Source organism: Temnothorax nylanderi, unplaced genomic scaffold (genome assembly GCF_030848795.1).
Source record: "Temnothorax nylanderi isolate EJ_2023f unplaced genomic scaffold, tnyl_v1.0 TNYL_tig0080_pilon, whole genome shotgun sequence".
Taxonomy (NCBI): domain Eukaryota; kingdom Metazoa; phylum Arthropoda; class Insecta; order Hymenoptera; family Formicidae; genus Temnothorax; species Temnothorax nylanderi.
The window spans coordinates 510,856-524,757 of record NW_027249142.1 but is presented as its reverse complement, the minus strand read 5'-3'; the positions used below and the strand labels follow the sequence as shown (position 1 = coordinate 524,757).

General features: G+C 30.5%; 1 protein-coding gene and 1 pseudogene across 1 annotated transcript; both read left to right on the top strand.

The window, feature by feature from the left end:
- The first annotated feature begins 670 nt into the window (after nucleotides 1-670).
- Nucleotides 671-2,304, top strand: LOC139774390 (uncharacterized). Its single transcript, XM_071709622.1, has 4 exons — nucleotides 671-795; nucleotides 1,142-1,277; nucleotides 1,575-1,676; nucleotides 1,907-2,304. The coding sequence occupies exons 1-4, from the start codon at nucleotides 671-673 to the stop codon at nucleotides 2,096-2,098; spliced, it is 555 nt and encodes a 184-aa protein (XP_071565723.1). The 3' UTR covers nucleotides 2,099-2,304.
- Nucleotides 2,305-3,284: 980 nt separating this feature from the next.
- LOC139774389 (uncharacterized) lies at nucleotides 3,285-11,661 on the top strand (annotated as a pseudogene).
- Nucleotides 11,662-13,902: the final 2,241 nt, after the last annotated feature.

The following is a 13,902-nucleotide window of genomic DNA, read 5'->3' as shown; positions in this document are numbered from 1 at the left end:
AACGGGGCAGAAAGTATCAATTTTCTTCCCTAGGAAGGAAAGTAAGCCCTGGCGTGAAATTGGCCACTTTCGCCCCTCTCTACAGGCATGGAAAGTCGAACTTTCCGTCGAGATGTTGTGAAAATTGTATTTTTAAGTATAGTTTTCTCTCTCATCTTTAAATTAAGAAATTGCGTTGTTTTTTTTAATACAAATATTCATGTTATTGCGTTCAAACAATAACATATAAATTGCATGTTTTACACATATATAACAATATAATCCTTCGTTCTAATACTCATTTCTTGCTTATTGATTTATACAAATTACCTTACATAAATTTGTTTGCCAAATTTATTGTATCTTATTGCTATAACATAATGTAAAAGCAATTCAAATGGTCTTGCAGAAATTATTATTTGACATCGAGCAATGTGTTCGAATATGGACGCCTTATGAAAAAGCTATAAGGGAGAAATTCATGCGTAATACGTGTGCAGTATACATTTCTTTAGCAATGATATATATTATTGGCGCATTGATATTTGTTCTTACGCCAGTAATAACAGGTAGATCTTTGCCACTAAACGTCGTATATCCTTTCCCAATATCCGAGTTTTGGATTTACTGTATGGCTTACGGAATGAACCTGTTTTCCGTTTCACAATGTTCGATTACTATAGTTGTCGACATGGTGGTAATCGCTATATTGTGGCAAGCTGTCTTCAAATTTAAATTGTTAGGCATGCAGATACGTTCTGTGGTTACTGCCGACAAACTCCGAGCCTGCATCATAACATATCAAAATATTTTCAAGTACGTTTTGATAACATTTTACAATATTTTTCTAAATGTTTTGTTGGAGTAATTGCAATTATAGGATCTCACCTTATTTAACCACTTGAAATAACTATTGCTCTTAACAACAAGAAAATGAAAACTGATTTATATCGACTTTTTTGAGATTTCAAACTTTTTCAATGTTTCTTTTAAATTGATTAATAGCATTTTTTTTAGCTTTTATACACGTATGTAGATATCTATTGGATATCTGTTATTACAAATATTTCAAGTGATTAAATTAGATAGAATTATGCAGTTAAATTAAAGTAATATAATTATTTCATAATATAAGCATATTTTTCACGATTCTTTAATTTAGCTACGTACGGGAAATTGATTATACTATTAGTTATATACTCCTCAAATTGACGATTGCTACTTCGGCTTACGTAATCAGTAGTGGTCTGCTAATTTTAAACGTGAGTATTCGGTATGTTCGGATTAATACTTTCAGAGCTTATCATAAATAATACGAAAAACTATATAAAAAGGTTTCTATTATTCTTTAGCACTATAATTATTTCGATTTATTTGTTCTATATCTAAGCAATTGTTGCATCAAAATTCTTATTAATGCCAGATTTTCAATTTTTTTAAAGTTATAAATTGCGTTGATTAGTTAATATAGAGTAACCGCTAGCTGCAATTTAAGAAATGTTTGCAATTTAAATTTGCATTGAAATGTATATTTTAATTATAAAACATATAATATATCGTAAGTTCATATTGTTATAATGTCGCATAAATTACAGAACGCACCTTTGGTGGAAATTAGTGTATTTCTTATGATCACTTCTATTTCGATTTGGAGGCTCTTTGTCTGTTGCTGGTCGGCACAGGCAATGACTGACATGGTTAGTCCTTTGATTATATGTGACAGCAATTATACTAATTAAAGAAATTTTTTATTTTTTTATACAAAAAATGTATTTGTACGAAAAAATTGTAATGATAAATCGTTATACATCACGTTTAATTAAAATGTAATATTTTCACATCAAGCAAATAATACTTAAAAAATGCTTTAATAAAGTTTACATTCGATGCTAGAATATATATTTTATGATATTTTATCTGTTTACAGTCTTACAACATATCTTGGCAAATTTATGATTCTCCATGGACAAATGCATCACCGAACGTACGCCGAACAATTTTAATGATTGTTCAAAGATGTCAGAAACCAATTGCAGTTAGCGGGTCCAACTTCATACCTGTAATTTCCATAAAATTTTGCGGGAAAGTAAGCATGAATATTGTTTATGATATCTATTAATGCATGCATGTTTGTCGCTTTTTTTGTTATCGAAATATAAAATGTTAATTATATTTATAGGTTCTTTCCACTACGTTTTCATATTTTATGGCATTGCGAACGATATTACGATAAATTTGGATATTTCATGTACATAATTTATTAATAGCGTATAATGGCCTTCAACATTTATAATACATAAAATTAAAAGAAAAAAACGTTCTCGTAATCTTAATAATTAAAAAACTTTTAATTAATAATAAAGCTGGATACACATCATGTCCAGTTCAAAATTAAACATTTAAAATGTATTTAAAAAGTCGATGTATATGTATTGTTAAATGTACTTAATAAACATACATAACAAAAAATTAATTCTCCTATTAATTTATAACTTTTTAGCACAAAATTTTTCCTTATTTTTATTCCTGTCAGGGTCATGTAACCCCTTAATATATAATAAAAATGTACATAAATGACTTTTTCTATCTTATTATAGAATTTTCTCTTTTAGTAAGTGAGTCTGAAGTGAGTATGAAAAATATGAAAAACACGTTAAATGAGAAGTTAAATTAATATTGTTTTCCATTGAGAACTATTCGAATTAATGTGTCGCAATGAAGCAAATCTAACGGTCGAAGCCCATTAATAAAATAATCGTAACAGCATAACAGCTGTCGTGAATACACGCTTTGCTTCTTATACGTTACAAGTAATGATGTCATTAAATAACATCGAGGATAATCTAATCGTTTAATGCGATCTATAAATATAATATAAAGACACTGTATTTACTGTCAATGCATTACATGAATCGTATGTCATTTTATTGCGTTATTTCTCATTTATCAACGATAATATTCTTTTTCCCTATCTCCCTCATTTTCTAAAAGATTATAATTCACGTTATAGGCAGCTATTTCTCTCAACGTACCCTCAACGATTACACGCAGTTTACACAAGGCATAAATGGTTCTCATAATAATTCAAGATAGAAATGTAAGTCGGACTATAGAACTACACGCCGCGCCGAGGGGTAAAATACACGCTAATAGTATAATTTAATATTCCGCGCGACTGCACGTAAACTCAAAAGGGAAGAAAACGAACAGAAGAAATAATAAACGCCATAATATTCCACCTGAGAGATACATTGTGTTGCCAATGCGTACAATCTCGTATCAGCTAGGAATTTCTACCCTCGTTGCATGAAATTCTTCGTAAAATTGCGAGGAAAACGCAAGAATAGTAACGGTTGAGACACGTCTGTAAAAAGAAGTGGGAGTGCGGCGGTTCTCTGCATACAACATGAAAACCGCACCGACGTTAGACAGAGTTATTGCTTTTCTGAAGGTGGACTTATTATTTGCTTGTTGCTGGCCTCTACCGCGAACAGCCACAAAGTTTCAAATTATTCGTGATAGAATATTTCGATATCTGTCAATGGTGAATGGTGCATTTATAATTGCCGAATTGATATATTCAATTAGTAATCATTTAGACAATGTTTTCCTGATTATGCAATTAGCTTGTGCCTTGGGGATTTTTTGTGAAGTTCCATTGCAGATATATTTATTTACGCAACAGCACGATCGTCTGCAAGTAAGACAAATAATTATTATTTTTATACATAAACCAATAACACAACAAGCGACACCCACACACACACACACACACACACACAGAATGTTATTTTCTAGTGAGCAATACTTAAGTCTATATTTAAATTTTTTACAAAATTTTATACAAGATTTTTTAAAGGACTTCAGATTTTGTCTGGCATGTATCTTAATACTTTTATATTTTCACAGTCTCTCTCTTTATAAAATGGATATAATACTATTGTTATAATTTACGCTCCATATGTCGTAACTTTAAAACATTTTCTAAATTTAAATTATAATTAACTGTTGAAAAGTCATAATATATTTAAATATGTTAATGTATATTTTTTCGTAATATTAAAGTTATTGTTAACAATAGTGTGCAAGTATTTTATTATATAATGATCTACTTAAAAACCATTTAAAAACTAATATTGAAATAAATTATCTCTTAGACTGTCAAGATTTCCAATATTTAGAAATAGTTTCTTAAATAGAATTAGAAATATATATATATATATATATATATATATATTTATTTCTAACGTATATATTTATTCTCTAATATATATATATATATATATATATATATATATATTAGAGAATAAATATATACGTTTCTAACTTAAAAATATTTTCCTGAAAAAATATTATATATAGTTGAATTTAACATTTTAAATGTTCTTTAATTCTTATATAATAATATATCCATAAAATGATTGTACTGTATTTACTTAGGGGCCTATTCTGTTAACGTTAACGATATCGTTACGTGCTTTGCATAGCTTTTCTCTATATAATATATATATTATATCTGCACAAAGCACGACATAACGATGTCATTAACGTTTACAGAATAGGCCCCTATTAAGATTTACCAATATTAGAACCCGTATCTCATAGATATGTTATAGTATCATATTTCCTACTATGATTCCAGTAGACATCAACGAATTTCTCTGACAGTAAATTAAAAATTGTAAATAGATTGAAATAAATGACAAGGAAGAAGAACAAAACAATTTAGAATCTATTAGATATAAAAAAATTATTTTATTCTTAATTGTTATAGACATGGAAGAAACAGATTTTCAGCCAGTAATATCTGGTTTGCTTACATAAACATAAAATAAACAATATTCTCCTCGCGCGATATTAAACCACGCGATGTAACAACATTTAAGTTGTGTAAATTAAATTAAATCTTAATGAATTTACAGAATGTAATTTACGAGATGGAAGATTATTATAGACAAGCAAACGCTGAAGAAAGGGATATAATTCAACAATATATTAACAAATATATTTTATGTATGGAACTACATTGGCATTAACTGCTGCATCTCTGGTTGGTTCGCTCGTGGTGCCATTAATTCGGTCCCGCATGTTTCCGCTAGAAATAGAGTATCCATTCCGCGTTGACTATCAACCGATGACGACGATGATCTATTTTCATCAAGCACTCGGTATGTATCAAGTTTATTGTCAAGTGAGCGCTAATGTTTTCCTCGCTCTTCTATTGTGGTTTACAACGGCTCGCTTTGAGATCTTGACGAACAAATTTCGCACGGTCACTAAATATTCTGATTGGAAAACATGCATACAAAAGCATCAAGAAACTCTAAGGTATGTCAAAAATACAGATTAGCATATTGGAGCCAATCAATTAATTGCATAAAAATGAATTTTTTATCATACTAGCACCACAGACGCGCGCTTCGCGCGCGCTATTTAGCTTTAACATTATGCTATTACTATTACACTATTAATTTCTTGATACACACAACTGTCAAAATATACGATGACAGCTGCAAATGAAGTAAGCGCAGCGAGAAAACCAATCAGCATCGCGGAAAAGCGGCAACAATAAATTCGACTATCGACTTAACATGCCTTTTTTTAGAAAGGAATCGCTAATCTTTCTACTTTCTAATCTCAACTTTTTTTACTATTTTTCTTTTTTATTTTTATCTTAAATAAAAACTGCGCCCTTCTAATTCGTAGGATTATTAATATAAAATTATTATATTTCCTGGCAATATTTATCTTATTATATTAGTCAATCACAAAAATCTTATAAATTATAATAAATTTTACAGATATGCGAAAGAAATGAGTAATTCTATCGCGCATGTAGTGTTATCATCGCTTGGTGTTAGTACTGCAGCGCTGGTATTTGGTGGCGTTACGTTCCTCAGCGTGTGTATATCTACACTATTTAGCACAATATAGTTATTAAACAACACTATTATATAATTTCTGCTTGCATTTCTAAAATATTTTAAATAGCGATTTCCGCCATCCGTAAAAATTCAATATATAATCGTATGTTCTACTTCATTGACGAAAGTACTTCTATGCGCATGGCCGGCTGACCATCTAATGAGAACAGTACGTCTAAACAGAAAAATATTATCTAAAACTGAATATTATACCTGGTAAAATATTATATATATATTTTTAAACATATATTTCAGAGCTCTAACATTGCTGAGGCAGCCTATAATTCATTATGGTATGATCAAAGTATCAAATCGCGAAAGATTATGTTATACACTTTGCTCCGATGCCAACGAGCTGTAGTTATATCCGTTCCCGGCTTATTAAAAGCTTTAACCTTTCAGCACTATGCTTCTGTAAGAGAATGTCAATCTCTAATCATACAGAGCACGTAATTCGTGATACAACAAAGAAAGTATTTCCTGTGCAAAAACTAAAAATATAAAGTATAACTTCTTCATATAAAATCGTATGCATGTGCATACGCATTTTACACAAAAATGACTATAAAAATTAAAATTAATAATATTTTCGTTTATTTAATAACTTGAATCACCTTTAACCCTTCATTGCCCTCGTTCAACAAATGAACGTTAGTGCTCTCGTATCAGCGCCGTGCCGCGTCTGTATGAATATCACTGTATTAGGGCGGCGTTGTTTTTCTCAGATCACACTACGGATTGGAATTGAGATTGGATTGAAATTTTAATCAATCATAATGAAGAAAACTAATCTCAAGTTTAGTAAACTTTGCTTTGATATGAGCATTCGTCTCATACGAGGACAACGGAGGGTTAAAATCGTTATATACTACCAATTTCCTTTTAACAAACAACGTTTTATCGAAATATAAATGAGAAAATCCCATTTTATTAGAAAAATATTTAATTTAGTACCATATAATTTTTCTAATAATTTAATCATTCTTTTATTAAAATATTATATTTAAAAAGAATATAAAAGTTCATTAAAACATATTTTTGTTCTCTGATAGTCGTTCAAAATAATTTTAAAAACGCCTCATATAAAATTCTTGAACATTATTTAATTATAAACCATCAGCATTTAAGAAAAGTAAAAATACTATTAATATTTTAATGCAATTTATCAAAAATCAAATTTATATGAAAACTTTTTGATATTTTTTATTTATTTTACTATGTATTTAACATAGAAAATTGTTTCTCTTCCAGTTGTATCATCAATTACAAATACATGCACTTTGTATTTAATTTCACTTCTCTTCTAATTTTGAATATAATGACAATTATACATTTTAAATTTAACATCAAGCATTATTATCCAATCGTTTTTACAAGTTTGACAATTTCAATGATTTTACAGTACGTTTCAACGGCATTTTCTTACTTAACAACGTTTCGCATAATTCTTTCTGAGGGGACATAATTCCAAAGAAAGAATTGAATTTTCTGGAATAGAACAACTTTGTCTACTTAATTAGTAATATGGAAGAATACATCGATTCCAAAAAAAATAAAAAGTATTCATATTAATATAGTAATTTTATTGTAATTATAATTTGCCTAATTTTAATCCCAATCCAAGAGATTCCAGCTTTGATTTCAGTTATTATATGGCTATTTAAAATTTTAAAATATTGAAAAAAGCCTTCCCCTATATTTTAAATATAATATTTCTAAAAAATGTTTAATTTAAAGAAAGAAATTTTGAAGATACCAACGTTACACTTTTGTACTACAAAATTTGCGATTATTTCTTTTATTACATTTAAAAACCATTAGATCAATTTAATAAAAGCGAAACTCTTAGCGAAACTTTAGTAAAACTTGTTATCTCGTTCGTATCTATGCATTTCTTTAAAGCAAAAAAGCTACTATAGAAAAACAAATCGTTGTTTATAATTAGTAAATTAAATATATGTATAATAAATTAACGCTAAATAGCTTTTCTCAAAATACATTTCCAATCTCGAAATTTCAATTCCTGCAACAAACTTTCGATCTTCAAATTTTATTTCAAATGTATCATGTTTGTTTTTCAAAACACGACGCTAAAACCACTGGATTTACCATAGAATCGTCCCAATTGTTTGCTCACAATCAAATCGAATTGCGTTAAAAATTTGTGCAATAAGACACTCTCCTCAAAATCTGGTTCTAATTTGTATCCAAGATTATTGTCAAAATTGCCGGTTGTCCGAGAATAAAAACCTGATAATTGGCATTCATTCCTGCAAGCGTTAAGGCTTCAATCTTCAGGTGGAAGAATGTGAGGAACTCAGTCTCTCTCTGCTGCAGCTGAAGCTTTTCCTTTAGACATTGAAGCTCCTCAATCGCGGTACGACGAGTCTCTTTCTTCTTCTTCCTTCGATCTAATGGCACCGGGCGGGAATTGAAAATCCACCCATACGGCCATAAACAGGTTTCAATGGTAATTTTAAAACGGAAATGTGTAATTGTGTGTGTGTGTCGTGTATTCTGTGCGTGAGTGTCCGCGGTGTGTTGTCAACTGATCGGGTTGATCCGTAGGTGCGTTAGGCTCAAGGAATTGCGCGGATTAATTCTCCCTGCGGGACGACGGGTCTCCGTTTCCGCGTGTCCGACTCAGATGGATTCTAACATGTTTGAATACATGCCCTTTTTCTCAAAGCCAATGACATCGCTCGCAGTTCCAAGTATCTCGAAGAGGCACTCTCAAAAATCTTGTCCAGAGATCGAGATCGCGCACTTATAGCAGCTCATTCATAACAAGCGACATTCCTAATAAGTTGATTCAGATTCCACTTAAGAAAAAAAAACACCAATTATAATGCACCGTATTTGCGAAGCCAATCGCCAAACATGCGTACGAAGCAACGGCTCGAACGAAACTATTCTTACAATCTTATGGCACAATGTCCGACCTTCCTTCGTCGATATTGATCTTCTCGAAAATTTTTTCCGAATACCTGACTTATAGCATAGCTTTAAATTCGAAACTCCAACGTGGCTTAAGGAAACACAGCATTATCCCCAGTTTTGCTACATCTATAGCCTGTTTCACCGTCCCACCTATTTCTATAATGCAGAACTTGAAATCTTCCGCTTTCTCAAAATTACGGCATACAAAGGTTGCGTGAGCGGAGCGTGGTGGTGAAATCCAATATTCCTTGACTGTTGTATATCATTTCAGTGAACCATATGTTAGGTACTTCCTGCATACTTACCTCCTATCGCGGCAAGGATGTGCATGGATAAAATTATCATGTAGCGTACCTACACAAGAATGCTACTGCACGCTGAAACTCTATAAGCTAAAACATCTTACTGCAGTTTGCAATAAAAAAAAACTACGTTACATAGGATAATAGACAAATTAAAATAATGCATAGTTCCTTTGCAATACCCAGGAAGTAAAAAGATAGTACGTATAATGTATCCGGGAAATCGTAGAGAAATATTTTTCAATCCATTTCAAACTTTCTTACGATATCCAGACCTTGCAGTAGTACCCTAGATACATAATACATTCTGAAAATTATAGAGAAATCTCTTACTCTACATGGATATACTCTTCTAACACTTTTGCAGACAGAAAGCGTTACTGCTTATTGAATTCAAACACGCAAAGTTTTCCGTCTCTCGTATACATCATGAGTATATGCTTCATGATAATTTTAGTTACGTATACCCCATGCGAAACGAAAAAATCCAGGGATGTACGTTCTCTTACGGTAACACCCCTTTGCTACACCCGTTCATCGTGAAATTGAAGCAAATACGTGGATCATTTATTATGTAGCGACTCGCGAAAGAGCTGCTACATTTTATTTTCCATGTTATCGACTTGCAATACGTTAACATACGTAACACAAAGCAGTCATGCGAAGAAAGGTGATGCTAGAGGAAGTGATCTCGTTCGTAAAGTTAAGTTTGTTCCCAATTTGGTGTTGGCCTCAACCACAAGATGCGACACAGTTTAAGATGCTCTGTGTGAAACTGCATCACTGTTTGTGCATAATTATGAAGATAGGCGTAGTAATACCGTTGATATACACTATAAATCATCATCTTAACGAACCTGAAATCATAGTAAACCTTGCTGTTCTAACAAGCGCTCTTATTCACGGCAGTTTTAACTTCTTTTTCCATATGGTTAATCACCATCACATACAGGTAATTAATATTTATCTATAACATTGAAAAATAATGTTTTAAATAATTTAAAAAATAATATTTATAATATTTATAGAAAAATAATATTTATATACGACATTGAAAAATCAACATACAAATTAATTAAAGACTCAATGTATATTCTCTATATCAATAATTATTTTTGATAAATATTTATTATAGAATGTTACTTTCAAAATGGTACATTTTAGCGGTTTAATGAAACCACACGAAGAAGTTTTGATTCAACGATACATTGATAAATGTATGGTGTACCATGGTGGATCTATATTTACTTTTTACTTCATTACGTTCGTACCGATCGCATTGCCTTTTTTAACGCAACAACAGTCATTTCCAATGTTAGTCGAATATCCATTTGATGTGTCTTATCAACCGCTATTTACAATAATCTATATACATCAATCTGCGGCCGGAATACTGGCCTCAGGACAACTATGTACGAATGTTTTTGTGGCTCTATTGCTCTGGTTTGCATCGGCAAGATTTGAAATACTGAGTGAGGAGCTGGGGAAAGTTACAAATATCCGTCAATTGTACAAATGTATTAAAAAACATCAAGAATTACTCGAGTAAATGTTGCAACTCTTACTGTACATGAGAATGATCTAGTTAAAAAAATTATAATTTACATAAATTTTGACGCGTTATGTATTTAGGTATGCAACGGAAGTTGCTCTTGTTGCTCGTCCTTTTGCATTTACAGCTGTATGTTGTAGCATGACTAGCGTAATATCAACTTTTCTCGTGCTCGTTACGGTAAGTGCATGTAACACGTATTATACAACTCTAGTATTCGTCTATTTTCTACTAATTTTATGCATAAATATATAAATATCACAATCATCAAATACACATAAAAAATCAAGGATAGTCTGGATATTACGTATACAATATACATATATCATCATATCGTTATATCTTTCATGTACTTATAAGAATGAAAATAATATTGATTGCATCAGAAAATTTTAATGTAAGAATGTCAATATGGAAATAATATTGTATATATATTAATTTATTTGAATAGAAACAACCTATAGTAATGATACTTCAGTTTATGGCAATGTCTCTAGCATGTATAACAGAAGTACTTATGTATACTTGGGCAGCAGACCATTTGATTTTTATGGTATATTATTTATCATTTAAATTTGTTCTATTATAATTAATTTCTTTTTTTTTTATGTTTATTACTTTTTCCAGTGCCATAACGTTGCACAAGCAGCATTCAATATTCTCGAAAATAATCATTTAATAAATTTAACTGAGATATGGAAATGTCTGCAAATTATTATAATGAGAAGTCAAAAACCAATAAAGATTTCAATACCTTGCTTTCTGCCCACGTTATCTCTTAATTACTTTACATCGGTAAGATCAAGTTTCAAATTGGTTAAAAAAATTGATTAATGACTATCAACATATTATATTAATTACTTGGCGTCATTACACATTATTCTATTTATATGTATATATATATATATATATACATATAAGTGGCATCCAAAAAGAAAGAAAAATTAATTTTAAATTATTATTTTAAAGTGCATAAACAATAATCACATAATTATAATCGTTTGTGTATTATTAAAATTTTACATTTTTATTAATATAAAGAAAAACTTTATTGTTACAGTACCTTTCGACTATATTCTCCTACTTCACAACACTGCGAGTGATGATGGACAATGATAATAATTAAATATAAACTGCGTATTGCATATTATAATCTGAATATTTGCTTTACACAATTAATGTGTGCACGAAAGAAAGCTCTTTGTAGTGCGTTGCATAGTTGCTAATTATTTTTTATTAGTATAAAGAAAAATTTAACTATATTTATTGTTATATGTTACAGTATCTCATGACTATATTCTTCTATTTCACAACACTGCGAGTAATAATAGACGATGATAAAAATTAAAAGTAAATTCAATAATTAAAAATTACTCTTTTACGTTGTCTGAGGTATGTTTCTGATTTTTTAAAGAATGAAATAAATAATATTAAATATATAATGAATAGAATGAATGAGTTCTTTCTACACATGCTAAAATCGAGGTAGCTCTCAGGAAGTTTCAGAGTTTGCTATTTAGTTTGGATAAATCAAACGCATAGCAACGCGAATGCGAATGCTTATTTCACGATTAGTTCAAATTTACAGTTGAACAACAACTGTAGCATCGTTGAGTCCGTGTTTCGAAGCAATCTGTTACGCCCATACTCTACCATCAAGTGAATATGCGTGTCTTTTAAGTCTAATCTCAATATCTACTATTACGGCGTTAGCCCGTCAATTAATTTGTCAATTAATTTGTCAATTAATCTCCAAGCATATACGTTTGTCTCTTTCCTCACCTACGTCAAACGATAAATCATAAACAGCAAAAATATTTTTCCATGACTTCCGGTTTCAACACTTTTTCTTTCATTCTCGTTATGTTATTTCTCTATGGTTGTCCTTTTTTCCATATTCCAAATTTTTCGAAAACTTTAGCATAATACAAAAAATTATCTTGCCTCGTAATAATTACACAATCTTTTAAAGAGTCCATACTTCATATGTGTATATATTGAAATAGTAAAGAAAAATAAAGTTACGTGTTCGTTACAAAATGACAAAGAATCGAGATCCTCCGTCTGTGCTGATTCAATTTTTGCTCTATGGGCAACAAACATTTTTGTTCGCAATTAAAGAAGTGAAGTTTTCTTTGATAAATTCACTTATAACGAGCGATCGAGACCGTTTTTTGTCCTCGAAAGCGAAAGAAAGACTCTCCGAGTTCGGACAATAAATGGATCCTCATCATTCTACCTCGTAATTCGAAGTACGTTTGACGAACATGAAAACGACCAGCCTTTTTTCGATCTCGCACACCTACCTGGCGATGCCTTTTTTATGAAGTAACAATAACATATCACCTGCTCGAGATATTAACTCCGAAGTACTGACGCTATTCGATGAACATCAGTAAGTATATGACACTTATTCCTTTCATTTTTTCTCTATTATGAATAGTAAAATTAGCACAATGTGAAGGGATAAATAGCTGCATCATTATAATAATCACAAACTTTCGAAATTAGCAATGTATATATTTGTCACTCATCAGATATAAGTTAATTATTCAGTTTCTAAGTGTCAAATGAATGAATAGTGATAATTAATATTAAATATATCCATGAAATACGTGTTATCCATGCACAATAATTTAAATTTTATATCACGTACATTCAGCATTAAGTTTTCATAATAGCGTATCATTATAATTTATCATTATAATATTATAGAAATAAAGTAAGCAATTTTCGTGATTTTAAAAAGAAACAATTTTCAATAAAGTATAATTAGTTTTAATATTAATATCATATTTTTCTTACGTAAATGTATTTTGTTTGTTATCTTTAGTTCCGCTATTACTTTGGTAGCCTACAACAGTATATTGCAGACGCGTGTATTACTGTTTTATAAATTTTAATACAAAATCGGCGGATAACATATCCGCGCCGTTTATGTAATATTAACGTTTAAATGGTTTTTCTTTTCTTTTTCTTTTTAATTGGTTGAGGAAGACTCTGTGTGTGTGTGTGTGGAGCTCGAAACGTTCCTTTCTATACGATATGTATTGAGATATTAAACTATCTTAATTTATGATATGTACCATCTCTAGTGACGCCACTATTCACAATTAACACAGCAACCCGAGTCTACGTTTCATTTAGACGATCCTTATAGAACTCACTACATTTCAATCTGCTTACATTGTGAGTTATGTGTTAT

Excerpts from the sequence above, each read along its gene's own strand:
- LOC139774390 (XM_071709622.1), top strand. The coding sequence starts at position 671 with ATGGTGGTAATCGCTATATTGTGGCAAGCTGTCTTCAAATTTAAATTG. Across the intron at positions 796-1,141 it reads ACATATCAAAATATTTTCAA|CTACGTACGGGAAATTGATT; the intron begins GTACGTTTTGAT and ends TCTTTAATTTAG. Across the intron at positions 1,677-1,906 it reads CACAGGCAATGACTGACATG|TCTTACAACATATCTTGGCA; the intron begins GTTAGTCCTTTG and ends ATCTGTTTACAG.